The sequence below is a fragment of the Phacochoerus africanus genome, chromosome 11 (assembly GCF_016906955.1).
Source record: "Phacochoerus africanus isolate WHEZ1 chromosome 11, ROS_Pafr_v1, whole genome shotgun sequence".
Taxonomy (NCBI): domain Eukaryota; kingdom Metazoa; phylum Chordata; class Mammalia; order Artiodactyla; family Suidae; genus Phacochoerus; species Phacochoerus africanus.
Genome location: NC_062554.1, coordinates 51,627,826 through 51,655,395, shown reverse-complemented (window position 1 = coordinate 51,655,395; position 27,570 = coordinate 51,627,826). Strand labels below are relative to the sequence as shown.

The window sequence follows — 27,570 nt, the reverse complement described above, 5'->3', positions numbered from 1 at the left end:
ATTACCCAGGACATTTTTCACAGAACTAGAACAAACAATCCAAACATTTCTATGGAACCACAAAAGACCCAGAATCGCCAAAGCAATCCTGAGAAACAAAAACCAAGCAGGAGGCATCACTCTCCCAGACTTCAAGAAATACTACAAAGCCACAGTCATCAAAACAGTGTGGTACTGGTATCAAAACAGACAGACCAATGGAACAGAATAGAGAACCTGGAAATAAACCCTGACACCTAGGTCAATTAATCTTTGACAAGGGAGGCAAGAACATAAAATGGGGAAAAGAAAGTCTATTCAGCAAGCATTGCTGGGAAACCTGGACAGCTGCATGCAAAGCAATGAAACTAGAACACACGCTCACACCATGCACAAAAATAAACTCAAAATGGGTGAAAGACTTAAATATACGACAGGACACCATCAAACTCCTAGAAGAAAACATAGGCAAAACACTCTCTGACATCAACCTCATGAATATTTTCTCAGGTCAGTCTCCCAAAGCAATCGAAATGAGAGCAAAAATAAACCCATGGGACCTCATCAAACTGAAAAGCTTTTGCACAGCCAAGGAAACCAAACAGAAAACAAAAAGACAACTTACAGAATGGGAGAAAATAGTTTCAAATGATGCAATGGACAAGGGCTTAATCTCTAGAATATATAAGCAACTTATACAACTCAACAGCAAAAAAGCCAATCAATCAATCAATGGAAAAATGGGCAAAAGACCTGAATAGACATTTCTCCAAAGAAGATATACAGATGGCCAGCAAAGACATGAAAAAATGCTCAACATCGCTGATTATAAGAGAAATGCAAATCAAAACTACCATGAGATACCACCTCACACCAGTCAGAATGGCCATCATTAATAAGTCCACAAATAACAAGTGCTGGAGGGGTTGTGGAGAAAAGGGAACCCTCTTGCACTGTTGGTGGGAATGTAAACTGGTATAGCCACTATGGAGAATAGTTTGGAGATACCTTAGAAATCTATACATAGAACTCCCACATGATGCCGCAATCCCACTCTTGGGCATATATCCGGAAAAAACTCTACTTAAAAGAGACACATGCACCCTCATGTTCATTGCAGCACTATTCACAATAGCCAAGACATGGAAACAACCCAAATGTCCATTGACAGAGGACTGGATTAGGAAGATGTGGTATGTATACACAATGGAATACTACTCAGCCATAAAAAAGAATGACATAATGCCATTTGCAGCAACATGGATGGAACTAGAGACTCTCATCCTGAGTGAAATGAGTCAGAAAGACAAAGACAAATACCATATGGTATCACTTATAACTGGAATCTAATATCCAGCACAAATGAACATCTCAGAAAAGAAAATCATAGACTTGGAAAATTGACTTGTGGCTGCCTAATGGGAGAGGAAGGGAGTGGGAGGGATCGGGAGCTTGGGGTTATCAGACACAACTTAGAATAGATTTACAAGAAGATCCTGCTGAGTAGCATTGAGAACTATGTCTAGATACTCATATTGCAACCGAACAAAAGGTGGGGGGGAAATGTATACATGTAAGGATAACTTGATCCCCATGCTGTACAGTGGGAAAAAATAAATAATAAAAAAATAACAAACAAACAAACAAACAAAACTTAAATGAAAGAGTTTTAACAGAACATTAAAAACAGCTGAAGAGGATTTCCTATTGTGGCTCAGCAGCAATGAACCCAACTAGTATCCATGAGGATGTGGGTTCAATCCCTGGCCTTGCTGAGTAGGTTAAGGATCAGCATTGCTGTGAGCTGTGGTGTAGGTCATAGACATTGCTCGGATCTGGTGTTTCAGTGGCTGTGGCGTAGGCCTGCAGCTGCAGCTCAGATCTGACCCCTATCCTGGGAACCTCCTCTTTATGCCACAGGTGTAGCCTGAAAAAAAATAAATAAAAAATAAATCAATCTATACTAAACAAATAAATAAATCTGAAAAGCGTTAATTGAAAAATGTATCTGAAGAAATTATCCATAATAAAGCACTGAGATTAAATATATGAAAAAGAGATTAATGGAATATGCATGTAGAATGAAAAGTTCTAACATATTTCATCAAAAGCTCAAAGGGGAGATTAGAGAGATGGAGGAGAGGTGATATTTTAGAGAAATGGCTGAAATTTTTGTAGAACTCATGGCAAACATGAATATACAGATTCAGGAAACCTAACACACAAGATATTTTAAAAGATTTCCACACTTACATATAATGTAGGAAGACTAGAGTATACCAAAAACAAAGAAGTTTTTAAAGGCAGTCAGAGGGAAAAAGACAGATCTTATACATTTAGACAACAATAATAAAAATCATTAGAAACTAAATAATACCTTCAAAGTGATGACCAAAATAAGTATTAACACAGAATATTATGCCTAGCAACACAATTTTCCAAATATCAGATAAACAAAAACGACAATCTACCATCAACACTAAAAGAACTCCTAAAAGACATGTTTTAGGAAAAAGGAACATTATTCCAAAAGAAAGGTTTGAGACATAGGAAGAATAATGAGCAAAGAAGTAAGTAAAAAGGTAGGCGAATCTAAACAGTGCCTTATAAAATGAAAAAAATATCTAATTGTAGTTTGCAAAACCCAACAAATAAGATACAGGAAAATAATAGCTTGTAAATCAGGAGGAGGGTTATCAGAATTAAGATATGTCAAGGTCCTTGAATTCTTTCAGGAGAGGAAGATGGTTAAGATGTTAATTTTAGATTTTACTGAGTATTCAGGAGAACACTACCAGGGTGACTGCTGAAAGAAGAAAATGAGAGAATTGGTATAAGGTCCAAACCAATAAAGGGGAAAATAGAATAAGGAAACAAACACAAACTCAGTCAAAAATTTTTAAAGCTAAGAGAATAGAAAAAAATAAAGCATAGAAAAAGCAGGATAATAAAGAGTAAAAAAAACCCAGTAAGATGGTAAAAACAAGGCTAAATTATGGATTATAAATAAATTATAACTGACCTAAATTCATTAGTTAAAGTACAACCTGATGGATAGTAATTTTTTTTTAATCTGTCTATACACTATTTAAGTGAAATACACCCAAAACAAAGATTTGAAAAAGCCAAATGTAAAGTAATGCAAAAAGATATTCCAGACAGGTAGTAAGCAAAAGGAAGCTGCAGTAGCTATTAATATAAGACAAATGGACTTTAGGACAAAAAGCCTCATTATAGGACATCCTAACATCCTGTTTGCCCGAGATAGTTCTGTTATCCTAGCATTATTGTTACTAGCATGCCCTTTGACTCCTCAAAAGTATCTCTATTAAATAGATGGCCTCTTTTGTTAGGAATAAATGAGTTACCCCGAGTTTGAGTGCAAATACTTTATTTCAGGAAACACCGGTAGAATAGTAAGGAAGTAGATCAGGAAAAAGATCAAAACCAATAAGAGATATGTTATCAAACCAGTAAATACTGTGGGAAACTGAAGCTCAATCCTGGGGGAATCCCTTGGAGCAGCGTTAAACAGTTTTGAGGATAATCCCCACTGCCAAGCAAGGAAACTGGGGTATTGATCCATCAAATTCCCATCCATTACTAGTTTATGGCTTCTTCTCTGACCTTAAAGCCCAGTACTTCCAGCCTGCCCTGCATGTATCCAAATCTCTTCCCCAAACAGAGTTGCAGGTATTCGTAGAAAATAGCCTTCAGTGTAGAGGGAAATTCTGGAGAGTTTTAAATGGAGCCTCAAAAGTGTCTGCTGCAGAAGGTAGCTACGTAATACTAAATATTTATTTCACCAAAAAAAAATACTAAAATCAGAGTTCCAATGTGGTGCAGTGGAAACAAATCCAACTAGTATCCATGAGGTTGTGGGTTCAATCCCTGGGCTTGCTCAGTGGGTTGGGATCCAGTGCTGCCATGAGCTGTAGTATTGTAAAAAGATAGACTCAGAGAAAGAGTGAGCAGAGTGGTACTACTCGCTCTACTGGTTGAGAGGTAGGGGAATGAGAGATATTGGTCAAAGGGTGTAAACTTCCAGCTGTAAATTCAAGTTTGTGGGGGGGCATCCAATGTACAACACAGAGATTATAGCTAATGATACTGTATCATATATCTGAATGTTGCCAAAGGGTAGGTCTGAAATGTCCTCATCACAATAAAGAACTAGAGGTAGTCACAATTACTACGGTGATAATCATTCTGCAATTTATAAAAGTATCAAATCAACACATTGCACACCTTAAATGTAACTTGCACTATGTTATGTGTCAATTATATCTTGATAGGGCTGGAAAAAATAATAAAATTAAATGGTGGTACATCCAGATAATGGAATATTAGTGCTAAAAAGAAATGAACCATCAAGCCATGACAAGACAGAGGGGAAACTTACATGCATCTTACTAAGTGAAAGTCCCCAATCTGGAAAGGTTATATACTGTGTGATTCCAATATCTCACATTTTGGAAAATGCAGAACTATGGAGTTTATTTAAAAAATATTCAGTGGTTGCAAGAGGATAGGGGAAGAGGAAAGATGAATAAGCAGAGCTCAGAGGATTTGAGGGGCAGAGTAAATACTCTGTATAATGCTGTAGAAGTGGACATGTCATTACACATTTTTCTAAACTCATAGACTGTGCAACACTAAGATCGAATCCTAGTGTAAACTATGGACTTCAGTGATTACGATGTGTCAATGTAGGTTCATGAATTGTAAGAAATATTCCACTCTGCTGGGGGATGTTGATAATGGAAGAGGGAGGCTGTGCATGTCGAAGTGTCTGTACCTTCGTTTAAATTTGACTGTGAAACTAAAACTGCTCTAAAAATTATTTAAATGTAAACCATAGTAAAATGCTGTTCAAAACCTATAAGACACAGCAAAACTGTCACTAAAGGGAAAGTTTATGGCTTTAAATGTGTTTATTAAAAAAGAATGAAGGAGGAGATCCCGTCGTGGCTCAGTGGTTAATGAATCCGACTAGGAACCATGAGGTTCCGGCTTCGATCCCAGGCCTTGCTCATTGGGCTAAGGATCTGGCGTTGCCGTGAGCTGTGGTGTAGGTTGCAGACACGACTCGGATCCTGCGTTGCTGTGGCTCTGGTGTAGGCCAGCAGCTGTAGCTCCAGTTGGACCCCTCGCCTGGGAACCTCCATATGCCATGGATGTGGCCCTAAAAAGACAAAAGCCCAAAAAAAAAAAAAAAGAAAAAGAAGCTTTCAGATTAAAGAAGAAAGTATCCAACTTAAAGTGTTAGAAAAGGAACAACCATGCAAAGCCAAAGAAAGTAAAATTTATGAAATAACAGAGATATCAGTAAAAAATAGTGAAATGGAGAAAGAAAAATATAGTACAGAGGATCAACTAAACAAAAAGTTACTTCTCTGAAAAGACTACTTAAAAACTAAATCTCAGGAGTTCTCTTATGACTCAGTAGGATAAGGATCCAGCTGTTGTCACTGCAGCAACTCAGGTCACTGCTGTGATGCCAGTTCAATCCCTGGCCAGGTAACTTTCATATGCCGCAGGCACAGTCAAAAAAAAAAAAAAAGAGAGAGGGAGAGAGAGAGTAAATCTTTAGTAAAATTGATCAAGGAAAAAGAGAAAAGACATAAATGACATTATGAATTAAAAAAGAGAAGATAACTAATGATTCAGTACAGATGGAAAAGATAATAAAGGGACAATATGAACAAAATTAACTTGAAAACTTAGGCAAAATGGAAAATTTTATCTTATCAAAATTTATTAGAAAAGAATTTGAAAGCCTAAAAATACATTTAAAGAAACTGAATCAGAAAAAGAAATTAAAATTACAAAGAAATCTTCAATTCAAATGCTCTTATAAGCGAGTCCTACCAAAGGTTCAAGGAAAAGATAATTTTTATGTTATACATCTCTTTCGGAAAATAAATACAGAGTGAATACTCTTAAACTCTCATATAAGACCAGTGAAGCCCTGATAACAAAATAAGACAAGGAGAGTATGAGGGAAAAAATTATGAGCCAATCTCATGAACACAGATGCAATGTGTCCTAAACAAAATATAAGCAAATGATTCCAGGAATGTGTAGAAGGAATATATATCATGACCAAATGGTATTTATGCCAGGAAGGAAAGAAATACTTAAAATTAGAAAATTCACAAATGTTATTCACCACATTAATAGATTAAAAGAGGCAAAGCGGAGTTCCCATCGTGGCTCAGTTGTTAACGAATCTATCTAGGAACCATGAGGTTGCAGGTTTGATCCCTGGCCTTGCTCAGTGGGTTAAGGATCCAGCGTTGCTGTGAGCTGTGGTATAGGTTGCAGACTCGGCTCAGATCCTGCGTTGCTGGCTCTCAAGTAGGCCGGCAGCTACAGCTCCAATTCGACCTCTAGCCTGAGAACCTCCATATGCCATGGGAGCGGCCCAAGAAATGGCAAAAAGACAAATAAATAAATAAATAAATAAATAAATAAAAGAGGCAAAGCATCTCAATAGACGTTGAAAAAAAAACTGTAAAATTTAATAGTTATGACAAAATCTTAAACTAGAAATAAAAGTTTAAAAGCTGATAAATATCCATAAAAACCAACAGCTAACCTCATTCTTAATTGTGAAACATCAGAAGTATTCCTCTTAGGAGTTCCTGTGGTGGCTCAGCAGAAAGGAATCCGACTAGTATCCATGAGGATGCAGGTTGGATCCCTGGCCTTGCTCAGTGGGTTAAGGATCCCGAGTTGCACGTGAGCTGTGGTGTAGGTTGAAGACATGGCTCGGATCTGGCATTGCTATGGCTGTGGCCTAGGATGACGGCTACAGCTCCAACTGGACCCCTAGCCTGGGAACCTCCATATGCCATGGATTCGGCCCTAAAAAAAAGACCAAAAAAAAAAAAAAGAAATATTCATTTTAAAATGAAGTAAACAAAGATAACCACAATCATTCCTTGTATCCAAGATTGTACTGATAATGCAAGAAAAGGAACAAAATGAATAAAAATTGGAAATTCAAAAAGACAAAAATTCATTTATATTTAGGTTATATAATATTCTATCTAGAAAATTCAAAAGAATCTACAAACAATGAGACATAACATCAGGATGTTTCACTTCTTTATTGCTCTGTAGCAAGCCACCCCCAAATTGAACGACTTCAAAGAATTACCATTTTATTCTATCACAATTCTTTGTGTCTGCAGTTTGGGCTGGACTCAGCCAGACAATTCATTTGCTGGTGCTGCATGAGGTCATTTATGTGACTATATCATCTGGCATCTTGAATGACAGCTGAATGCCTAAGATGACCTCACTCACATGTCAGGTGATTGATACTTACTGTTAGCTAGTAGGTTTAGGAATCAGCTAGAATAGCTTATTTCCACTCTGTGTGGGAAAACTGAGCTTCTTCACATGGTAATCTGAGAGCAATTTTCAAGAAGTCAAGAGCAAAACTGCAAGACCTCTTGAGGCTTAGACTTGAAAGTTCCCCATGTCCCTTCCACTGTATTCTGTGGCTCAAAGCAATTCTTAAGGTCAGCCTAGGTCCAAAGTGTTGGGAAAAAGATTCCACTTCCTTATGGGAGGGGCAACTAGCACTGCATAGGGAATGATAGGGATTATTGCAAATATCTATGCTAATAATCTCAACAATTTACCTAAGAATCCTTTGAACAAAATATGTGTAATTATAAAACTTTATTGAAAGACATTCAAGAGGAGCTAAACAAAAGAAGAGGTAGGTAAGTTCGTGAATAGGAAGACAATGTTATAGAATGTCAGGTTTGTTTGTTTTTTGCTTTTTGCTTTTTAGGGCTGCACCCATGGCATACGGAAGTTCCCAGGCTAGGGGTAGAACTGGAGCAACAGCTGCCGGCCTACACCACAGCCACAGCAACATGGGATCCGAGCTCCATCTGATGGCTCATGGCAATGCCGGATCTTTAACCCACTGAGCGAGGCCAGGAATCGAACCTGCATTGTCATGAATACTAGTCAGATTCATTTCCACTGCGCCACAATGGAAACTCCATGTCAGTTCTATATATATATATTCAATCAATGCCACAAAATTTTCAAGGAACTTGACAAGCTGAAGGTGCAAGGACAGCCAAGACACTTCTGCGAAGTAAGGGTGAAAGAATCAACGCGCTAGATATCAAAACATTATACAGCTCCAATAACTGAGATAGTGTGGTGTTCATGAAGGATCAGACAAACAGGCCAATGAAACAAGCTATGTGAATATTTAACAAGCTATATGAACAAATATATGAATATTTAATGAGTTACCAATGCAGGCCACTAAGACCAAGCAATAAGTAGTGCTGGGATAACTTGGGGGGAAAAAATGTATCCCTTACCTCTAGCCATATAAAATAATGAATTAGTGATAGATCAAAGACTGAAATGTGAAATTGGTATACTTTTACTTATATATTTATTTTGGCTGCACCCACAGAATGTAGAAGTTCCCAGGCCAGATATCAAACCCACGGCATGGCAGCAACCCGAGCCACATCAGTGACAGCACCAGAAAGGAAAACGAGCCACAAGGAAACTCCATGAAACTTTTATACTTTTAGAAGAAAATATGGGAAAATATTTTCTTTCTTTAGCATAGAGGAGATTTTCTTCAAAAATAGGAAAAATGGAGTTCCCATCATGGCACAGCAGAAACAAATCTGACTAGGAACACTGAGGTTGAGGGTTCGATCCCTGGCCTTGCTCAGTGGGTTAAAGATCCGGTGTTGCAGTGAGCTGTGGTGTAGGTCTCAGATGTGGCTCAGATCTGGCATTGCTGTGGCTGTGGTGTAGGCCAGCAGCTGTAGCTCTGATTGGACCCCTAGCTTGGGAACCTTCATATGCTGCAGGTGTGGCCCTTAAAAAAAAAAATAGGAAAAATGCACTAAAAATAAAAATGAATATTAACAAATATATCTATAGCAAAATTAAGAACTTCTACTACATCATAAAGAAAGAGAAAATATCAGGCCATATTTGTTCTTGCAATATCTCTATTTCAGAGAATTATTATCCAAAATATATAAAACTCCTGAAAGTTTTTGAGAAAAAATACAAAAAAGCAATAGAAAAATGAGCAATATATAGAAATAAATACTTCCCACAGGAGAACATGTAAATGGCAAATAAATACTTGAAAAGATGCTCAGCTTTATTATTTAATCAGGCAAATGTAAATTAAGACAACAATAAAATATTTTGCATACTAGATTGTCAAAAATTAAGAAATCCACCAACTGTTCTGATTTGTGTCTTAAGGACACTGGGCAACAAACTGATTTTAAAACAATTTGTCTTTAGCATCTGCAGTTGAATATTCGTATGCCCTAAGACACAGAAATTCTACTCCTAGGTTTATTTTCCCTAGAGAAACTTAGTTATGCTGGGAGACATATAAAATAAAGGTTCTGGGTAGCACTGTTCATAACAGAAGAAGAAAAAGAACCACTTGATATACTACGTAGCAAGGACATTATCAAAGGCAATTGATAATTTCTTCTGCAAAGAATCATGGAATTGTCTCTGATTCCTCACAGCCCCCAATTTACAACAAAGCTCCACTTCCTAGGCCCTCCCCAGTATCACCCAATCAAAGCCCAAATCTTACAATAGGTTCTTTCTAAAACCTTCTTATTGAGACACCCCACATTTCCCCATGATGTGCCCTCCCCTTAGCTACAAAGACTAGTAAACCCAACATATTCAACAACCCCTGTGTTCTTGGTAGTCTTTGGCTGGAGGGCATAGATAGGCTGAATGCAAAGTACAGTATCTGATCTCTTTTTCTTCTTGGACATTTGAGCAGACAGTTAAATATTGATGCCAACAGCCTTTGGAATCTCCAATGTTTGGTCTATATGTGATCCATAGACATTGGTTTTGAGAAAGCCAAGAAACTCTGGGACCCTGAAATGGACCAGAAATGAGGGAACAGAAGCAGAGCCAGTGACGCGGCCTCAGGGCAAATTTTGCCTTCAACTAAAAGGAGATCATTGAGTCTCTTGACTCAATTTCCCTTCAGCTATTAGCATCTTGGAACAAAGAGGAGAATTTGGAGGTTGGACCAAAGAGACTCAAGCAAAGAGGGAAATACAACAAAACAAAAACAAGAAGACATAAAAGGCAGGATCTCAAGGCCAAAAACAGTGCCCTGGGTGATGGGGGCTGTGACTGTGTTAGTCAGGGAGGGGGTGTGTCCTTCCCAGAACACTCAAGGGCTAATTCATGCATACCTAGTGTTTTCAGAGCACTTCCATATCCACTATCCACAAACCTCATACAGACTTTTATCTATCTATCTATCTATCTATCTATCTATTTATTTATTTAATTTTAGGGCTGCACCAGTGGCATATGGAAGTTCCCAGGCTAGGGGTCAAATCAGAGCCACAGCTGCTGGCCTACCACAGCCACAGCAAATGGGGATCCAAGCCATTCTGCAACCTACACCACAGCTCATAGCAACCCCGGATCCCCAACCCACTGAGTAAGGCCAGGGATCGAAACCACATCCTCATGGATACTAGTTCAATTCCACTGAGCCATGACAAGAACTCCCAGACATTTTATAAATGAAGAAAGTGGGACTTAGAGAAGTTATGTGACTTATTCAAGGTCTCCTGCCAGTAAGAAGTAGAACCAGGACTATAACCTAAGAATAACTAACATCAAATCCCACTGGAATTAGTACTGTTTACCCTACCAGCTTGGCCAGCAGGAGTCCCCAGCTACATTTTTAGAGAACACAGAATAAAATTCCAGAGAAGCCAGGAGCCAGAGGTAGGAAAAAATGTCCTCTGGAGAGTCCTTAAGAAGGACACCTTATCTCTCTCCTCTCTCTTCCCTTTTACAAGCCATGGAACAGTTATTCACGAAAAACACAAAACTCTAAAACCAGGAGGTAAAGGAAGATACTCATCGAAAATGGTCACTGGCCCAGCACATCACCAGGGTCCCAGAGTAAAGCTTCCTTGAAATAACTGGAGGCGGCTCCCATCAACTCACGTCATCCCCATGACTCACGCAGCTGGCTCTTCCTTAACGTGTGGAAATGAGACAATCAGGATGCTGATGGGCCAGGTTTCTGGAAATGAGCCCTGTGGTCTCTGAGAGCCATCCAAACCTACCTCACTGTTGGGAAGTCCCCTTGGCCATCCATCCATGGAGCTCTGAGTACCCTGGATGCTTGGACTGAGGGAGGAGAGAGGTCATGTCCTCAGAGTGATGGGTGCTTCCAATCTCCATCAGTTCCTTAGCGCCAGAGTCTGAGAATGTGGAGAGGCTATACAGACATCGATATCCAGGGATGAGGCATGTGACAGTGGGGCCCCTCTGGGGCTCTGTTCCAACAGGACAGCACTGGCATCTCTCCTCACTGAGTCACCCATCCATTCCCACTCAGCTAAGGACAAGGCTAGTCATGGATCCTTTGAGACTTGTCCTCTTTTCCCTGAGGGAAATTGATACCCTCTTTCTGGATTGTAGAGATTTGAGTCAAATCAAGCTACCATTAAATCATTAGCAGAGAACTTGGTTAGTCTCCCCAAGTCCAATGTATAAGCAGATGAGAGTAAAGAAGGATTGCTAACAGCAACATTCTTGGAGAGCAGGCTGTCAGGGGGCCAAAGTCTTGCAGGCTCTGGACCTGGGAGATCTCAAATAGCTCCTGCATCGATCAGGTTCTACAGGTCCTTGACCCCCAAAATTCTACTCTGCTCAGCCTGGCACACATACCCCCAGGCACATGCCATGGAGTCTGTCACTGCCCTTAGCTCCTCATCTTTTGAAACCAAACTCTATCCTCTGACCCCAGTTTTGATTCTTTCAGCTCTGTCACTCTGGTACCTTCACCCTGTCTATTCTTTAACCCCTTGGAAATGCCCAGTTTTGGGGCACCACAGTGTACCCCTGCTCTAATTGTCTTAATCAGTCTTGGTCTGCATTTGAGAGGAAGGAGGAAGAGAGCAAAGGCTGTGGCTGGCACCAAGGCCAGGCTGAGAAGGGGGAGGAAGGGAGGGAGTCAGCTGGATTCGGGGCCCCACAAAGGAGCTGACCAGGAACAATGAGGAACAAAGGCTGGACATTCTTCCGCTGAGCCCCCAGAGCCTGGCCTTGGCCTTCCGGGAACAGCTCCAGGAAATGTCTGAGATTCCAGATTTGGAAAGAAGAGACCTGTAAACAGGAGCTGGGCTCCAAGAGGTGAAAGAAGCATCTCCCTAGTAAGGGGGCAAGGGGCAGCCGGGTGAGCACCAACATTACAGGCTCAGAAGCTACAGGCCTCTCTGCTGTAGACACAAGATTTCAGGGCTGGAAAGACTCCTTCTTTTTTTTTTTTTTTTTGCAATTTAGGGTCACATCCGTGGCATATGGAGGTTCCCAGGCTAGGAGTCGAATCTGAGCTACAGCTGCCAGCCTATACCACAGCCACAGCAACTCAGGATCCAAGCCACATCTGCGACCTACACCACAGCTCACAGCAACGCCAGATCCCTAACCCACTGAGCAAGGCCAGGGATCAAACCTGCATCCTCATGGATCCTAGTTGTGCTCATTAACTGCTGAGCCACAAAGGGAACTCCAGGGCTGAAAGACTCTTAAAGGTCATTTAGTCCAGCCACCATTCCAGGGCCTGAAAAATCTCCCTGCCAACGATGCTTGAATGTGCATAAAAATAAATAAATCACAATACTGGCTAAGCTTTATAGATTGCTTACAATGCATTAGGCACTGAACAAGGTGATTTTATGCTTTATCTTCTCTCACTCTTACTCCAGCTCAAGGTAGTAACTATTATTATTATTATTATTGTTCCCACTTTAAAAATATGGAAACTGACTTTTGGGAATGAAGTCACTTGCCCAAGGACTCCCAGAAGTTTATCTTACCTGTCTCTGAGCTGACCTAGGAACACACTGTGGGCATCTCCCAGATGCCAGGGCTTCTGATCTATCTTCTGTCCTACCACCGCCACCTGTCCCTGGGAAATGGTTCAACCAGGACAAAAAGCTCCTGCTCCCTGCACCTGGCTTCCATGGCCGCTTTCCTCCACCCTCAGCGGTTCCAGCTCGGGGTCTCTGTTCCCCTCTAGCATGGGGTTGCCTAGAAGCACAGGGATTGGGACTAGGATTCAAGGGTTCAATGGAGGCTTAAGGTAAAGACCAAATTTGTATTTGGAGTTCTGGTTCTAGTGTGAGGATTACCTCTACGAAATGGAGACCAGATCACAAGGTAAACCCCAGGGCTGGAGCTGGAGTCAGAGGTTACTTCTAAGGGTCAAGGTCAGAGAGTTTTTCTCCTCTGGTCTCCTCCCGGTTCTCCAAGGCACTGAGAGCCAGGCAGGAAGCATCGGTTTCCTCAAAGCCGCTTCCCTCCTGGGGCAGAGTCTCCGTCACAAACAACCACCGCCACCCGCCCCGCCCCTCCTTCCCTCCGCTCTGAGCTCAGAACAGTAGGACAAAGTGCTTTGGACAAGGACGGAGGCCTGAGAGCAGCCATGGGCTCTGGAGGAACTGGCCTGCTTGCGGCCCATTGGCCTCTGCCTCTCCTGCTTCTGCTCCTGACGGGTGAGTGCGGCCCTCCCCAGTCCTAGCCCAGGCTCCCTTCATCCAAGGTCTGGCCAAGGTGGGGAGGAGGCTCCTGGCTCCTTTGCTTCCCCGTTCCAGTAGGGGTACCAGAGATGATGATGAAGGCGGTGGTGAGACCGAGTGCAGACAGAGAGCCCCCTGGCCCTCCCCTGGATGCCGGCGCGTGTTGGCCCTCTCTCCTCCCAGCTAGCATGCTATCTGGGAGCAGGTCTTCAGACAAGAGAGGGCATTCGAGGAGTGCAGAGATCTGGAGGCCTTATCGGGCTCTACCTCCTTTTCTCTCCCAGGAGGCCTGGCTCAGGACTCCCCACCCCAGATCCTAGTCCACCCTGAGGACCAGCTGCTCCAGGGCCCAGGCCCAGCCAGGATGAGCTGCCGGGCCTCAGGCCAGCCACCACCCACCATCCGCTGGCTGCTGAATGGGCAGCCCCTGAGCATGGTTCCCCCCGACATTCACTACCTCTTACCTGATGGAACCCTCCTGCTGCTGCGGCCCCCTCCCCGGGGACGTGCCCACGATGACCAGGCCCTATCCACAGACCTGGGCATCTACGCGTGTGAGGCCAGCAACCGGCTGGGCACAGCGGTCAGCCGGGGCGCTCGGCTGTCTGTGGCTGGTGAGGCCTGGGCTGGAAGACTTGGGAGGGGAAGCCTGGGTGGGGGTGGCCCTACATGGGAGACCTGGGAGGTGGGCCTCTGAAGAGTGAGCATAAGGCAGCGAAAAGGTAGGTAACACAGAACGGTTGGAGATGCTGAGAAAAGACCTGGGTGGGAAGACGGGGTACAGTTCCCTGCCGACCCTCCGCCCTCCCTGCAGTCCTCCGGGAGGATTTCCTGATTCAGCCTCGGGATACGGTGGCCACGGCGGGCGAGCAGGTGATTCTGGAGTGTGGGCCTCCTTGGGGCCACCCAGAGCCCACAGTCTCATGGTGGAAAGATGGGAAACCCCTGGTCCTGCAGCCAGGGCGGCACTCAGTAAGTATAGCCCCATGTCGTCACATACTTCATCCTGTCCTGGCCACAGAAATGCACACCGGGGGGGCTGCCCCTTCCTGCCACCCCATGTCCCCTACAGAACTGGAGGAAGGAGAGACAGTGAGGCCTTAGGCCTCCCTCCCACATGGGAGACTTCACAACACACTTGACCTTGACAGGTGTCCAGAGGGTCCCTGCTGATGGCAAGAGCAGAGAAGAGCGATGCAGGGACTTACATGTGTGTGGCCACCAACAGCGCAGGAAAACGGGAAAGCCGGGCAGCCAGGGTGTCTGTCCAGGGTAAGGGGAGGGTGGTCAGCTAAAGTCAGGGCTGGGGGGGGGGGCGCGCTCAGTTAGGGTGGTGTGGTCCAGTTTGGGCTGTTAGGGTATGTGGGATCAGGGTATGTGGGGACCCCATGTAGGGAAGGTTCCCCTGTCCTAGAGTAGAAATTGGGCAATTGCCCTAGACCTGGGCAATCTGGAGTTTGGAGTCCCCCGTGGCTGAGGCATGTTTCATTCCTTGGATCTGGCCTGTGGGCCCCACCCCAGCCCTGTGCTCCCCACAGAGCCCCAGGACTACAAGGAGCCCCTGGAGCTTCTGGCCGTGCGCATTCAGCTGGAAAACGTGACCCTGCTGAACCCGGACCCTGCAAAGGACACCAAGCCTGGGCCTACTGTATGGCTCAGCTGGAAGGTGAGGCCCAGGACCCTGGGGTGGGGCCAGTCACTGCTCAAGAGAGGGCCAGTTGGGAGTTCCCGTTGTGGCTCAGCAGGTTATGAACCCAACTAGTATCCATGAGGGTTCAATCTCTGACCTCACTTAGTGGGTTAAGGATCTGGCATTGCTGCAAGCTGCAGTGTAGGTCGAAGATGTGGCTTGGATCTGGTGTTGTTATGGCTGTGGTGTAAGCTGGCAGCTGCAACTCCAATTCTACCCCTAGCCTGGGAACTTCCATATGAGGCAAGTGTGGCTATAAAAAGCCAAGTAAAAACAAACAAACAAAAAATTGTGAGATCCCTGAGCCCTCCTCCCCTTTCCCAGGTGAGCGGCCCTGCTGCACCTGCTCAGTCCTACACAGCTCTGTTCAGGGCCCAGGCTGCTCCTGGAAGCCAGGGAGCTCCGTGGACAGAGGCCCTGCTGGCTGGCTGGCAGAGTGCAGAGCTCGGGGGCCTCCACTGGGGCCAAGACTATGAGTTCAAAGTGAGACCATCCTCCGGCCGGGCTCAAGGTCCCGACAGCAATGTGCTGCTCCTGAGGCTACCTGAACAAGGTCAGGGAAGATGTCCCCGAACCCCAACAAGATACCCCTGGCTCCTTCTTATCTGGAGGTCCCTGGTCTGTCCCACTCTAGTCAGGGAGGATGGTGGTGAAGTCCAACCCCTGGACCCCCTCCTGCCCTGAAAACCTCTTATTCTCATCATGTTCCTATTCCAGCTCTTTTCCCTAGAGTCCTCTCCCTCAGCATCCCTTAAAGCCTCTCCCCACCCCTCCCCCCACAGTGCCCAGCGCCCCTCCCCAGGAGGTGACTCTAAGACCTGGCAATGGCAGTGTCCTTGTGAGCTGGGTGCCACCACCTGCTGAAAACCACAATGGCATCATCCGTGGCTACCAGGTAACTGCCCCCAAGATGGCACACCCTTCCCAGTGATGCCAGGACATCCTTCTTCCCTGGCATCCTGTAGGCCCTTGTTCTGGGCACTAAGAAACAGTACCTGTGCAGAGAAGCAAGGGAAACCTGCTGTTATTGAGCAAGGACCACACTGTCTGCCAGACACTGCTAAGCACTTACCTACAGGATCTCATTTCATCTCCTAGTCCAACCTGGGTTATTATCCCCAATTTACAGACATGGAAAGTGAGGCTAAGGTCACGGGTGTAGGAAAGAGCACAGGAATCAAACCAGGCTGTGTCTGACCCTCAGCTTCTAAGGCTGTGGTGTCAGAGGGTGGTTTCAGGACCAGCAATATCAGAATTTGTTAGAATGTGAATTCTGGGGTTCCTACTGTGGCACAGTGAGTTAATGATCCACTTTGTCTCTGTGGAGGTGCTGGTTCCATCTCCGGCCTGGCACAATGCGTTAAGCATCCAGCGCTGCTGCAGCTATAGTATAGGTCACAGCTGGGGCTCGGATTCGACCCCTGGCCTGAGAACCTCTATATGATGCCAAGGCTGTGGCCAAAAAAGTGGGAAAAGCACGTCAATTTCCTAGGTCCTTTCCCGGGCTTCATGAATCAGAAAGTCAGTCATGGACCTGGCAATTTGGATTTTAACAAATTCACCAAATGATCTGGAAGCACACTGGAGTGTTTGAGAACCACTGGTCTAATGTCTGTTCCATCTGACTACCTTTGTCCCTCATCTATCCATCTAGAGAGAAGTCTCTCCCACTTTGTAGGGGAGAAGGGGATAGGAAGTGTGGGTGCATGGGGGAGGGTGTCCCCAGATGAATGGCAGGGCACGGTGACCACATGCCTAGAGTCCAGTCTGCAGATGATGGGCTCAACTGCTGGGATGGTACTGGGCGTGGGAACTCACCTCTGTTTGTGCCTCAGGTCTGGAGCCTGGGCAACACCTCACTGCCCCCAGCCAACTGGACCGTGGTGGGTGAGCAGACCCAGCTGGAGATCGCCACCCACATGCCAGGTTCCTACTGCGTACAAGTGGCTGCAGTCACTGGGGCTGGGGCTGGGCAGCCCAGCAGCCCTGTCTGCCTCCTGTTAGGTGAGGACAGTGGCCACTGGCCCCTCCCATATCCTCTCAGCCCCAGTTCCCACCTTTCTCCCCGCTCACACTTTAAGCTCCTCCCCCTTGTCTGCCCTGGTTGCCTCACCCGCCCCCCTCTTCCTGAGCTCAAATTCCCATACAGAGCAGGCCATGGAGCAAGCTGCCCAAGAACCCAGTAGGCATGGTCCATGGACCCTGGAGCAGCTGAGGGCAGCTTTGAAGCAGCCAGAGGTCATTGCCAGTGGGGGTGTTGTGCTCTGGCTGCTGCTGATGGGCACCGCCGTGTGCATCCACCGCCGGCGCCGGGCTGGCGTGCACCTGGGCCCAGGTGAGAAGGTGAAATGGACTCACAGGTTGGTCAGGCCTTCCCTGGGTCCAGTCAGAACGTTACAGGGGCTTAGACCTCTAGCCTGGTGCTGAGACTCTGGATTAAGCTTTCCTCCTGTCCTCTTCCAGGTCTGTACAGATATACCAGTGAGGATGCCATCCTAAAACACAGGTGAGAGATGAAAGGGCCTGAACTGAGGGAGGGCAGAGTGGCCAAGGTACAGTGGAGCAGGGACAGAGAATTGCCAGGCTCCCCTACTACCAGGCAGTTTGGCATCCTAGTACCTGAATCTTCCCTGAACTTCAAGTAATAATTTATTCATTCATGTTCCTATTACACATTCGACAGGTGAGTAAACTAAGATGCATAACTCGAGTGACTGCTCAAAGCTACATAGCTAGTAGCTGCCTTCTGAACTCCTAATCCAGGTGCTCTCATCACTGACCTGTCATCAATACTTACTGCACTCACCTGCTGACACGTTCTACCAGGTGAAGAATAACTAGCACAAGAGGACCAGTCTGGTTTTTAACTTTCTCTGTACAACCAGCATCTACCTACTGGTGACTTTGCAGCCAAGAAATCACCTACCCCATTAACGCATCTTTCCTTCACACAAATTCACCCACATTTCCAGCAGAGGGCAGTCTGTCCCACATGATAGATTCCCACTCCTCAGTAACTAGAACCTCCTGCAGGTGTATCTGCTCCAATTGCGTTTTGGCTGCCTGTGCAAGTCTCCGGTTATGAGACAAGACACTAAGAAAGAAAGCATCTTTTTTCTCCTATTGGCTGAATACTAATGAAATACTAAATAACCATTTCATCTGCTCTTTATCTGTAGATTTCCTCTGGGAGATTTCACATTCCAGGTCTGCATCTTTCAACAGTTTATCAAGCACCAACTAGGTGCCAGAGGAGTCCAGCTCTTGAACTACCTCTTTTTTTTTTTTTTTTAAGGCCACACACGTGACATATGGAGGTTCCCAGACTAGGGGTGAAATTGGAGTTGTAGCTGCTGGCCTACACCACAGCCACAGCAACACCAGATCCAAGCCTTGTCTGTGACCTATACCACAGCTCACAGCAGCACCAGATTCTTAGCCCACTGAGAGAGGCCAGGAATCGAACCTGCATTCTCATGGATACTAGTCAGATTCGTTTCTGCTGAGCCACAATGAGAACTCCCTTGAGCTACCATTTTTACGTCAGTTTCTCAGCCCAGAGCAAGGTTCGAAGTCTGCTGGTGCTGTGTTTCTGCATTGTTCTGTGCTCACTGAACTTTCTCTTCCACTTACCTCCTGGGCTTAGTCTGCTCTGCTCTGAGCTTTCTCTGGCTCCCCTGGAACTTCATTCCTTGTCCTTGAGGGAGATTCCATTCTGATCACTTTGTTCATTCACTCCTGTAAAACTCTCTGTCTGCCAGAAACTCTCGGTCTGGCAGAGACAACCACACTAGCATATATGTAATGAAACGTGTATGAGTACATGTGGGGGTTGGCTAGGAAACGACAGGAGGAAGAGTTCACATGCACCCTGACAGTAAGAAGGGGAAGGGCAGAGGGAGCAGCAAGAAATGCCTGCTGTATTCATAGAGAAAGACAAGCCTTTTGGTCTGGCTGGGGTTTAGGGTATGGGATGGGTCAGAGCAAAGGATAAGGCTGAAGAGCTGCAAGCCAGACCAGTGAGGGCCCTGCTAGCCATGCTAGGCAGCTGGACTCTATCTTGGTAAGTGGGGAGCCATTGAAGGTTATAGGCAGACAAACGTGCTTTGATCCCATCCCTGTTCTTGAAAAATCACTTAAGCAGCCAGCATGGTGCCCTGTTCAAAGGGAACCAGACTTATATATAACGCAACGTCCGTATAGCAAACTAACAGCTCTGCCAGCTGAGTGAGCTCCCATTTCCTCAACTCATAGCATCAGGCTTGTATGGAAGGGCTGACTGTTGCCATTTTACAGATGGAGAAACTGGAGCTTAAAGAGGCTAAATAGACTGGGTTACCCAGGGTTACTCCGCTAAGATATGGCTGATGGGGATCCTCAAACCAGATTTGTCCGGCTCACTTCTTTGTTCTTGTTGTCTCAGAACATAGTCTCTCATAAATACCTCCTAGCTCTGGGCAACTTGGACTTGCCCTGGCCCCCAGAATAAGAAAGGGATGCTGAGTTTGGGACAACAGATCAGAGATCTTAAGAAGTCTGTGAAGGGCTGAAAAGTAGTGAGAATAAGGCTGATACCACCGACTAGCCCACCCCTCCTGCTACCCAGGTCTTGGCCAATCATGTTCTCCCTCTGCCCTCTCCTCTGCCCACCCCGCCCTCCACCACCCAGAACGGATCACAGTGACTCCCCATGGCTGGCAGACACTTGGCGCTCCACCTCCGGCTCCCGGGACATCAGTAGTAGCAGCAGTCTCAGCAGCCGGCTGGGAGTGGACCCCCGGGACCCACTAGACAGTCGTCGCTCCTGTAAGCATGTGGGGGGGGTGGGGGTGGCAGCAGTGGAACAGGGGTCTGGGGGCTGGAGAAGGGGGACATGGGCCTGGTGCATTCACCGTAACTCCTCCTGGCATTTTTATCATCGCAGTGATCTCCTGGGATCCCCGAAGCCCCGGTGTGCCCCTGCTCCCCGACACCAGCACTTTTTATGGCTCCCTCATCGCTGAGCTGCCCTCCAGCCCCCCAGCCCGGCCAAGCCCCCAGGCCCCAGCTGTCAGGCGGCTCACCCCCCAGCTGGCCCGGCTCTCCAGCCCATGGCCCAGTTCAGACAGCCTCTGCGGCCGCAGGGGCCTCTCTTCTCCACGCTTGTCTCTGGCCCCTGCAGAGGCTTGGAAGGCCAAAAAGAAGCAGGGTAAGGCCAGGAGGATGGACACCCCCTGAAGTGGGTGGTGGGAGTGCCAGGAGTGGGCATGTGGTGACCTGGATGCTGGGCGTGGGCTGCATCCCACCCACTCTCCTGTCCTGATGGGGGCCTGTCACCAAGCACCCAGCCAGGAGTGTGCTGGCCTCTGCTTTCCTTTACATCATGCTAGCAGTGAGCCCTGTTTCTGCAGCCGGCTCAATTCAGCAAACATTTAATAAGCACCACTGTATGCCAGACAGGGGAACACAGACACCAGACATGGTCCTTACTCTCTACAAGCTCAACATCTAAGGAAAGTGACCGGCACACAGTGATTCTGGAACCTGAAGGAATGTGACCAGTGCTGGCATGAGGCCTCAGGCACTCGTGAACTCTGTGTTGTATACATACACTGCGTACATGTCTGCCTGGATACTGGCCCCCAACTCGCTTCCCAGAGGAGAATAAGTATTTCCTCTCTGACCAGATTTCTCTCCCAAGTTCCACCTGCCTGGTTTGACTTTCCAGAGGGAAATCATGACAGTCTGTCTCTGTTTCTTTGGCAACTATTATATGTTAGGTGCTTTGCTTGTATTTATTTCATTTAATCCTCAAAACATGTTGGCTCAGTGTTATTTCTCTAAGTTTCCAAATAGGTAAAGAGGGTCAGAATTAGGTAACTTGTTCAAAACCCCACGTCAGTAACAGCAGATGTCAGATCTGAAGCCAGATGGTCTGCTTCCAAGGGCTACTCTGTTCTCTCTGGAAGCACCCTTGGGAAATCATTGACTCTTTTCTACTGTTTTTGAACGTTGCCTGTGCTCTCTCTGCCGTCTCCATGAGCTTTCTGTACTGAGTAGTAAGATTTACAAATGTTCAGCCAATTTTTTTAAAGTGGATATAATCCAACTTTTCATAAGACCAAGATAGATTCAGAGTAATTAAGAGCTTGTCCAATATCCAGAATCTTATGGTTCTGGAAATTATCAAAGCTAGCAGTCTTTCAGGTTTGCCTTGAAGCTATTGCGATAGAAATCCTCCCTGGTAATGAAATACCAGCTAAAAAGAAGCTGTGTAAGTCTCATTTAAAAACTAGCTTTTTGGGAGTTCCCATTGTGGCGCAGTGGTTAACAAATCCGACTAGGAACCATGAGGTTGCGGGTTCAATCCCCGGCACCACTCAGTGGGTTAAGGATCAAGCATTGCCATGAGCTGTGATGCAGGTCGGAGACGCGGCTCGGATCCCGCGTTGCTGTGGCTGTGGCATAGGCTGGCGGCTACAGCTCCAATTAGACCCCTAGCCTGGGAACCTCCACATGCCGCCAATGCAGTCCTAGAAAAAGGCAAAAAGTAAAAAAATAAAAACTAGCTTTTTGGAGTTCCCTGGTGGCCTAGCAGTTAAGGTTCCAGAATCGTCACTGCTGCGGTTTGGGTCACTGCTGTGGCACAGGTTTGATTTCTGGTCCAGGAACTTCCACATGCTGTGGGTGCGGCCAAAAAAATAATAATAATAAATTTATCTTTTCTTATGGAGAACTATGGTGACTATATAAGGTATACTCTGTCTGAGAAAATTAATACTACTGGAAAAAAAGTAATTTTCTCTCTTTCTTTCTCTCTCTTTTTTTTTTTTTTGGCTTTTTAGGGCCACACTCCTGGCATATGGAAGTTCCCAGGCTAGGAGTCAAATTGGAGCTGCAGCTGCTGGCCTACCACAGCTCATGGCAATGCCAGATCCTTAACCCACTGAGCAAGGCCAGGGATCGAACCTGCATCCTCATAGATATTAGTTGAGTTTGTTACGGCAGAGCCACAACGGGGTCTCCCAAGTGAACAATTTTCTAGTCAGTTAAGTTCTTTCAAATAATATTGAAACTAAATCCAAGCAATTCCAAGCAAAGTATAAGGAGGATTTTTGTTGTCCTTTAGAGAAAATGAAATGAGCTGGGAGAAATGTAGCTCCTTTTCCAGGACTGGTCTTTCCCCTTCCTGTTCCCCACAAGCCAACATAACCAGCCTGTGCCCCCATTTCTGAGCTTAATCAAGAAACCAGGCACAAGACCAAAAAAAAGGAGATGACAGCAGGGTTGGAGCACCTAAAGTCGGCTTCCAGGACTCCCTGGGTCATACGACAATTAAAGGAAATGAGTAAAACCCAAAGTACAAAAGTAAACTTTGATGGAGGAAGTCTAGCCATTGTGTGGGTTTTCATCCCAGGGGTTCCGAAGGTCTGGCTACTGTACAGGGATTCCTAGGCCCAGATCAATTCTCTCCCCATCCTTTTTTCGTTGTGCCATGCCTGTGGCACGTGGAATTTCCCAGGCTAGGGATCGAACCTGCACCATAGCAGTGACCTGAGTCGCAGCAATGACTACACTGGATCCTTCATCCACTGAGCCGCAAGGGAACTCCACAAGATCGATTCTTGATGAACACCTTGTCCCTGCCCTGAAACTGCCCATCGTGGCCCCTAGGTCTTTGAGATCAGACTGACTAGACAGTTCATTTTCCAGGGCCCTGACTGGTCTCTGATCCTCTTTCCTAACTGGACTTCTAATCATGTGATATTAATCTGAAGGTTGTTTCTTTTCTCCTTTGCTTTATGTTCTCCTGTTCCTGGTCTTGGGAAAGATCTCTTCCCTCTATCACTCTGTTCCTCTCTGGTTTAAACTTAGATCCATTTTGGTTTTGGTTTTGGCCTGACTGCCTCATAGCACACAGCTGGGTCTTCTGTATTATCACAGTTCACTCAGAATCCTGTCTCTTAAGCGGCCATGTGGACCAGATGACATCTGCCATCTTGTGCATGATCCTTCTGACCTTGTGTTTACACCTGCATCTCTGAAATCATGCATCCATTCGCTCATTCATTCAATACATATCGAATATCCACAGACAGGGCATTTCCTCCCCGGGTGAGACCAACACATCTTCCTATTCTGAAGTTCCTCTTCCTAAGTCCCACCAGATGGACTCTTCCACCACACCTGGCATGTTTTGGGGCTCCCTGGTTTTATCTCATCCACTCAGCTCAACATGACCGTCCTGCCCACCTCCCCAAGTGAGAGACCCTCAGGTTTATCAGGCAGGACCAACCAATTTGAGATATTGGCAAATTAACAAATTCTCTCCAAGAAAAGAAGAAATGGAAATTAAGAGATTCTCGCCAAGAACAGAAGGAACATTTTCCTTCACAGAGAAGAGCCAAAATTCAAGAGAGTAGGTAGCAAGGTGAGGGTATAGAGATTGGAATTGGAATGTATACACTAAAGAGAAAGAATGTTGTTTTTAAAAGTATCTATTAAGTGCCAGGAACTTTCCAATCTGTTTTTAAATTAATTGGCAAAACCATCCTTTGACGTGGTTGTTTACAAATGAAACTGGCTCAGAAAAGTTAATGGATTTACCTGAGGTCACACAGCTCAAAGGTGGCTGTGCAGGCCTTGTGACTCCAAGCCCAGTGCTCCATCCACTCTGTCACAGGTGCCTGGATGGAGGCTGGGGGTGGAGAGGTTGGAGGGAGGCTCTTCCCTCTTTTCTCTTGGTTCAGGAACCGCAAAGCTTAATTGGATGACAGCGCTCACAGGTCTGAAAGGCCCACCCACGCTTGTGCCCCAACCACCTACCCTTTCCTTTGCAGAGCTGCACCAGGCCAACAGCTCCCCGCTGCTCCAGGCCAGCCATCCTTCGGAGCTCTGGGCCTGCGAATTGGGCAACAGAGGCTCCAAGAACCTTTCCCAAAGCTCAGGTAAGAGGAGGGCCCTGGGAGGCAAGTGGGGGTGATTAGTCAGAGCATGAGGCCCACCCACTCCTACCTCTGGCTTCGTGTTTCTGAGGAGGCTGCAGGTGGGTTGGGTGTGGGGCAGGAAGCTTCCAGGCAAGTGGCCTGGGGCTGATGGGAGTTCTACTATCTCCTGCTCAGGCTATGGCTCCCCAGGAGCTTCGCCTCGGGCTCTGGTTGCCTGGCGGGCCCTGGGACCACAGCTCCTCCGCTCCTCCAATGAGCTGGTGACTCGCCCTCTCCCCCCAGCACCCCTCTCCCCTCGTGGACCCCCCACTCAGAGACAACAGACCCAGTAAGAAAGCATGGGGTCAGGAAGCCAGGCTGGGCATGGGGTCTGGGGGCGGGGGGAATGCTTGCTGAGTGTGGATGGGGTTGGAGGAGGGGTGGCAGCTACCAGAAGAACAGCACTAACCATCCTGCCACTGCTGTCTTACCCCAATCAGGCACTCGGTGGAACCCCCAGCTCCCTCCTGCCCTGCCCTGCCAGCAGCCCCCGTCCCAGTCCTTAGCCCCTCTGGTCCCCCCAGCCCCTCCAGCCCCCAGGCCTCCTCCCTCTCCGGTCCCAGCCCAGCCTCCAGTCGCCTGTCCAGCTCGTCACTGTCATCGCTGGGGGAGGATCAGGACAGTGTGCTGACCCCTGAGGAGGTGGCCCTGTGCCTGGAGCTCAGTGAGGGTGAGGAGACCCCCAGGTGAGTAGCCTGAGGGGAAACCAAAGGACGATGGCTGCTTACCTCCACCTGCTGCCACCACCCACTGTTGCTGCTGCTCCACGCCCTGTCCTGCCTCAACTTCGTCTTGTCTCCCCTCTGGCCTCTTCCCAGGAACAGTGTTTCTCCTATGCCAAGAGCGCCCTCACCCCCTATCACCTACGGCTACATCAGCGTCCCCACAGCCTCGGAACTGGCAGACATGGGCAGGGCTGGGGGAGGGGTGGGGTCCGAGGTGAGAGGCTTGTTGTGCCCACCTCGGCCCTGCCCCACGCCCACCCCCAGCGAGGGCTCCTTGGCCAATGGCTGGGGCTCAGCTTCTGAGGACAACGCCCCCAGCGCCAGAGCCAGCCTGGTCAGCTCCTCTGACGGCTCCTTCCTCGCCGACGCCCACTTCGCCCAGGCCCTGGCCATGGCTGTGGACAGCTTTGGCTTTGGTCTGGAGCCCAGGGAGGCCGACTGCGTCTTCACAGGTACGTGGGGTCACTGTCTTGCTTCTCACCCCCAACCCTTGGAGTGGACACAGCTCCCCCAACCAAGAGGGAAAGCATCCTAACTACTGTTTTTGTGGTCCTTGTCCTTAAAACAGCTAGTTTTTTATTGAGGGATTACGACCTCCCAGGCAGTATGAGAAGTGCTTTACATACATCCAGCATTAACAGCAACTCTGTGAGGAATATTCCTTATCATTTTTTTTTTTTTCAAATGAAGAAACTGTGAGTCCAACAGATTTATTAACTTGTCCAAGGTCACCCACCGGAACAAGGACAAATTGTTCAAATCCAAAGCCCAGAGGCAGCCAATTATACGGTCCATTCCGCTACCTCCCGGACCCCCATCTTACCAGCCGTGGGTTCCCAGGAGGGGCTGCTCCTCCACCAAGCAATCCAGATCCGTCCTCTCTGTGAGAGGTTCTGTTTTCTCTCTTACATCCTCTGTGCCTTCAAGGCCTTCCTCTTGCCCAGTGTGTGGCCAGGTGAGGAGTGACAGGGCTCCCTGTGTTCCTTTGGGGTTCCTTCCTCAAACATTCTATGAGATCCCTTAGCCCCATCTTAGGAACCCTAACTCTACCTTTTGCCACCTCTAAAGTGGTCAGGCTTGTGGCAAATTCAAGAGCAAGGATTACCTGGGACCGAAGGCCAGGGCTGGGCTGAGAGGAAAGAGTTGAAGCTGTTCTCTGTGAAGAGGCCCCCGGGATGTGGCTGCTGGGACTGCTGGATTGAGGGGGCTAGGGTTGTGTGTCTGCCTTAAGCAGGCCCAAGCTTGCTGCCATAAACTGGTCCCTGGGGGTGAAGGCCAACCCTCCACAGATACCTCTACCCTCCCGGACAGATGCTTCGTCACCTCCCTCCCCCCGGGATGACCTCTTCCTGACCTCCACCTTCTCCCTGCCCTCGTGGGAGTGGAGGTCAGACTGGTTGGAGGATGTAGAGAAAAACCATGCCCAGCTGTTTGGCAGGGAGCTGCCTTCCCGGCCCTCCGACTCTCGGATCTCTTCCCAGAGAAGTCGGCTCAGCTGTCCTGCACCCAAGGCTGGAGGTAAGTGGCTGGCTGGCTGGCTGATGCTGTCATCTGGTCTAGATGGGTTCTGGAGGGGAGCCAAGAGGGAGCCTGGGGTCTGGCAGGAGAGCTAAGAGACCAGGGGCAGAACTCCACCCTCCTTCAACTTCTCCTACAGACTCCTCCTGATGAGCCCCAAGACTGACAAGAAGAGACTCCAAACCCCCCTCCTGTCGGCCACCAGCCTGGGCTGTGGTCTTGGCCTGTGCTTCTCTGCATTTGGGGTCCATCTTGCCCAGGCTGCAGGAGCATTCTCCCTGCTGATGGTGAGAAGAAACGAAAGCAAAACGAAATTAAGAACAAAGCCGACCTGAAGCCCTCAGGAGCAAAAAGGCATCTTTGCCTGACTCCTAGCGCTCGCTCTTTCTTCTGTTCCATCCACTCCCACGACCGAGTCTCTTTGGCCAGGGGGAAGCAGCCCTGTCTCCCGAACTCCCCATCTGCTTGGATCACAGAAGTAGGGGAGACAGAGGTCTTCCTGGAGGACAACAGCAGCTCATGGGAGAGGGCTGTGGAGGAAGGAGCGCCTCAGGGCCTCCTCTCTCAGCTATTTCTGGACCATTCCTCTAGAAGCAAGCTCAACTCTCTCCCCAACCACACCATGAAGGGAAACAAAGAGGGACTCCACTGAGGCAGGCCCTACCTCAGTACCAAGGCAAAGGGTTCAAGATGAGTCTAAGGAGGAAGCGTGAAAATGTGGGACAAATGACCAACCCTCTTCATACTGTTGTCACTATAAGCTTAAGGAATTGGAACCATAAAGCTACAGTGACTTGAGTTCTGTGGATCATGCCATTTTGGGGAGGGCTTCTGGGTTAGACAGGGATTAAGCATTCCTTGACGCTTGAGAGTGTTCCTCCTTTCTGTTCTGTTATGAAGGGAGGAATTAACTGCATCACTCAGATTTTAAGCAGAATCCAGAAAAGGGAGGAGGGGGATTTTCAGGGTCTGCTGGTTTTGGCAGTTTGTCCTGTGAAGACACCTACTTTCTGTGGTCCCTGCCCCTCTCCAAAAGACCAGTCCCAGATGGTTTCTTAAAAGAGTCAAAGTAGCCAAGTTCCACA

The 27,570-nt window shown here is 47.2% G+C and overlaps 1 protein-coding gene across 2 annotated transcripts; it reads left to right on the top strand.

Moving 5' to 3' along the window:
• The first annotated feature begins 13,418 nt into the window (after nucleotides 1-13,418).
• Nucleotides 13,419-27,283, top strand: ROBO4 (roundabout guidance receptor 4). 2 transcript variants are annotated; one of them, XM_047752183.1, is made up of 18 exons: nucleotides 13,419-13,562; nucleotides 13,871-14,200; nucleotides 14,401-14,558; nucleotides 14,738-14,858; nucleotides 15,125-15,252; nucleotides 15,601-15,829; nucleotides 16,059-16,171; nucleotides 17,112-17,280; nucleotides 17,426-17,611; nucleotides 17,740-17,782; nucleotides 19,946-20,082; nucleotides 20,201-20,464; nucleotides 24,096-24,203; nucleotides 24,378-24,531; nucleotides 24,683-24,928; nucleotides 25,061-25,419; nucleotides 26,279-26,485; nucleotides 26,625-27,283. In XM_047752183.1, exons 1-18 carry the CDS (start codon nucleotides 13,493-13,495, stop codon nucleotides 26,633-26,635), a joined length of 3,033 nt encoding a protein of 1,010 aa, XP_047608139.1. In that variant the 5' UTR covers nucleotides 13,419-13,492; the 3' UTR covers nucleotides 26,636-27,283. The 2 variants fall into 2 exon arrangements, with proteins under 2 accessions (XP_047608139.1, XP_047608140.1); XM_047752184.1 differs by lacking the exons at nucleotides 26,279-26,485; nucleotides 26,625-27,283 and having other exon boundaries at nucleotides 24,683-24,912; nucleotides 25,061-25,334.
• Nucleotides 27,284-27,570: the final 287 nt, after the last annotated feature.